At 39.4% G+C, this 4,098-nt stretch overlaps 1 protein-coding gene across 1 annotated transcript; it reads left to right on the forward strand.

The window, feature by feature from the left end:
• Positions 1-888: 888 nt before the first annotated feature.
• LOC145651367 (uncharacterized) lies at positions 889-2,876 on the forward strand. Its single transcript, XM_081698060.1, has 2 exons — positions 889-1,085; positions 1,518-2,876. Exons 1-2 carry the CDS (start codon positions 925-927, stop codon positions 2,350-2,352), a joined length of 996 nt encoding a protein of 331 aa, XP_081554186.1. The 5' UTR covers positions 889-924; the 3' UTR covers positions 2,353-2,876.
• The last annotated feature ends 1,222 nt before the right edge of the window (positions 2,877-4,098 follow it).

Below are 4,098 nucleotides of genomic sequence, written 5' to 3' on the forward strand. Positions count from 1 at the left end.
AGACCTGGAGGTGCATAGACAGATGCACCACGCCCCCTAGCGGGCACGCGGGCGTCCCCAGACGGGCATACTCAAATAAATTACTTGATAAAATCGAATATTCTTAAAGTACAGTACATTTATCAACATAACATTTCTTAGGACTAATACAAGTACCTGCTTACCGATTTTCAGCCGTCTACATGCATCCGTTCGCCACAAATCCCATGCTGAATACACCGTGTTTTTCGACTAAATTTACACAAACACGTGCCTGCCCTTTTAAGTTGCCTTTTAAAACATTCTTCCGATATAAGAGAACTTCAGATTTTGTAATAGAAAATTCAATTACCATCCAATAAACACCGTGACATGTTTAAAAAAGTATATAGAATGCTAATACAGCTCTTTATTAGCTTGCTCACTTCTTAGAGCAGAAACACACGTTCGGCTCCTTCGTAACCTAACACAAAATACGCAAACCTTTAGTTACATCAAACTGCACGTTACTATCCTAAAACTGTTCCTGAATAGAGCATTGTACCCTCCTTTCTTAGAATCCGTGTTTGTTATTCGTCCATCGAATAAACGTTCTCTTTCATTGCTTTGTTTTTCTACCTTTGGCAAGATTCCGTATTTTGTTGCTGTTCATGGTTGGCCTATCAAAAGAGCTTATAGTAATGGACCGTTGAAACCAAAGTGATTGAAACCACTTTCAGCAAATAGTATTCCGTCAAAAGAAAACATCGACACCTCATTTGCCTTGAATACTACACTACAGAGGTGGGGCGGGCCATGCCTAAACACAATATAAGGTCCTGTTGCGCACTAACATCCTCCGTTTTGCAAACGCATCGCATACGCAAGTTACTTCATTTTGGCTAATTCGCTTTGTTTTTTAACACGTTCCGCTTTTGGAAAAAAAATGTTATTTTTATCACAGTAATGGAGAAGAAAAGGCGATTTACAGTTTCAGATGTCCATGATGAGCTATTTAGGCTTAGCGACGAGGAAGGTGAGAGCGATGACGGTTCCATGGCTGCTAGAATGGATTCTGCTGAGCAAGACGCTTTTGAGTTTGGAATCGACGCCGTGCTCGATGTACCGTAAGTATAAAATTCATATAGCATGCGTGATTCTTTATTGTAAAAGTTCAGTGTTGGTTACGTAATATTTAAATGTCCATTGAATTTGCTCCTATGTTGACTGAAACTCTAGTACTTGTTGTACTGTTTATCGCACTGATTGTGTAAGTCGTAAATCGCTCTGGATGAGCGTGTCTGCTAAATGCCCTAAATGTAAAGGTAAATTATTGTTGTTTGAGAGAGCTTATGTATATTTTGCACTAGGCATTGGTTAGCATTAGCCCTGGTTAGCATTAGCCCTGGTTAGCATTCTGAGGCACTATAGTGATGTAATTGTAAATGTATGTAGTAAATGTAATAAATTTTCTTATTTACCATGACAATTTGCAATTTGTATTTATTTTCATCTTCATATTTTACTCATTTGGCTGTTATCCTGTCTTTTTCTTGCAGTGAAGAAAATTCCCCCTCCCCTCCCCCATCTGAGAGATTTCACACTTCTTCTGGCCCACCCCCAGAGCCATCAGCTTCTACCCCCTGCCAATCTGTGGACACTCCTCACACCTCAGGACTGCGTCGTCACAGAGGCAGCAGGAGCACAAGCCCACCCCAAGCAAAGAAAAAACTGTCAACACCGAAAGGTGCCAAAAGGAGCAGAAGAGCTCCAGCAATACCACCACCTGCAACACTAGAGGACAGATGGCATGACGCGTCGGAGGAAGATGAGCAGCCTCTTCCGTTGCAGTTTCGCCCCAGGAGGACCCCAGGAGTTCAGCTGGATTTTCAGAAGGACTACAGCCCTTCTGAAGTCTTCCAGCTGTTCTTCAGTCAAGAAGTGCTCCTTACCCTGTGCAATAACACCAACAAGTATGCAGCAAAGAGAACAGAGAAGGGCTTGAAGAGGCAGTGGACTGACATCAATGCTGACGAAATGCTTCGCTTTATCAGCATTATAATTTATCTTGGACTAATGAAGCCTTCAGCTATTCGGGACCTGTGGAGGAAGGATCATTTGCACAGCCTCCCATTTCCTCCTTCAGTTATGACTGGGAAGCGGTATGAGGCCATCAGTGCAAACCTGCACATGAGTGACCCAGCAGCAGATGCCATCAATGATCAGCTTAGAGGTCAACCTGCCTATGACTGTCTCTTCCGCCTCAAGCCACTTATGGAACAGATCCTGACTGCCTGTCAAGCACATTATCAGCCACACCAGAACATTGCCGTAGACGAAAGGATGGTGGCCACCAATAATCATAGAACAAAAAAAAGTACAGTCAAGTTATAAAACAGTAAAAACATAAGGATAAAGCACTGGATATTAAAATTATAAAACCTGCTAATACTGAGTGTACAATAGAAAAAGTAGTTAGAGGGATCAAACTTTATGATATTAAAAAAAAAGTTTATGAACCATGTAATTTTCAGACTCCCCAACTGAGATGGATTATGCAGATCTGTGCCCTTCAGAGCTATTAGACTGAAACGGGTCAAAAGCATTTATGACAGGCCTCACCCCACACGATCAACACAATGCTGAGCTGGGATTTGACCTCACCATTAAGATTTGTATTCTAGTGTTCATCCTCTTCACTGGATGTTAAAAATAACCGCTGGCTATATGCACAGTAAATGGGGGAAGTGTGACTTGTGTGTCACCTAGAGGATTTCTTAATTGTTAATATTTTCTAAAACATTCCACCATTAATTATTGATCTTAAATAATGATATTCTTCCATTCCACTGAAACTTATATATATAAAAATATTTTATAGTTAATTTTGATCACCTGGCAAAAAAGTGTATATACTCAGCAAAAACCATCACAAAGGCAAAGTTCCTTCAAAAAATGATTCAGTCATCAAAATAGCTTTTAAACAAAAATCAAACAGTAAAATAAAGACAAATACAACTTTTTGTAATTAATTAATAATCTGGCTATGCCCCTCCAAGCTCATTTTTGAACGATTTGTACTTGTTCGCTTGGGTAACACTAGTTATCTGAAATTGTACACATAGCACAATTACCATTCAGGATTCAAACTGAAGCAGACACTGGGGCAGGATATCCATTCCCATCCAGGCTTATTTTTCCATCATTTAGGTTCCATTTGAGCTCATGTAATACAAAAGAAAATGTCAAAAAACAAAAATGCCTTTGATTTTTGGAGTGTATAATGTGTCTTTTGTTGCTGGAGATTCATTTTCAATCATGCTCTACATTTCCTGATTCACTTGGCTAAATAAATAAATTCAACACTTTTGAGTATATACATGAAATGACTTAAGTAGCTACACAGTTTTCCACTAGATGTCCTAGACATGTCCACAGTGTCCAAAAACCTCTCTAAATGCTCACAAAGCCATCAGTCACTGTACATCGAGTTAGCATGTTGTTTTTGCTAAAACATCACAGTAAGTAAGACAAATACATCATTTTGTAATTAATTAATAACCCATCATCAGGTTTAGTTTAATGACTTTATTGAAGCTTCATATTATAATCCATGCCACATGATCATAATAATGATCTGAGCATAGTCTTCCTCCTCTTCATCACTCTGTCTCAGTGTCTCTTGCTCTGTGTCTGTTGAGAATAAACTGAGGTAAGTATCATGCATGGAACCAGAGGAAAGTCCAACGTCCAGCGCAGACATGGTTTGACATCGTGACGTTCAAGATTTTTGCAATGCTGAACTGTCAGAAAAACGTCCTCGCATTTCTAAAAACTGATCATCTCGGAGGCATATCATTCCGATGGATTGGACAATTTGGAACTGATTCCTGATTCCCATCACTTCATTGTTAAAGAAGCTGATTGTGTGTTGAGGAAAACATGTTCTTCATAAGTGGCTGTGAATGGACTTGCTTTCACTGTTAACATGTGTTCTTTGTAACATCAAGCCTTCTCAGATTCATTATTAATTTTATTAGTTTTGGGTTTACGGTCTATTACAAAAGTGGTACTTTTTGTATATTTTTCCAGTCCAATGCGCCCTCATCTTCTTTTCAGAGAGAGCCACAATCGCTGCAG

The sequence above is a fragment of the Electrophorus electricus genome, chromosome 15, assembly GCF_041902795.1.
Source record: "Electrophorus electricus isolate QZ-2024a chromosome 15, ASM4190279v1, whole genome shotgun sequence".
In the NCBI taxonomy this organism is placed as follows: domain Eukaryota; kingdom Metazoa; phylum Chordata; class Actinopteri; order Gymnotiformes; family Gymnotidae; genus Electrophorus; species Electrophorus electricus.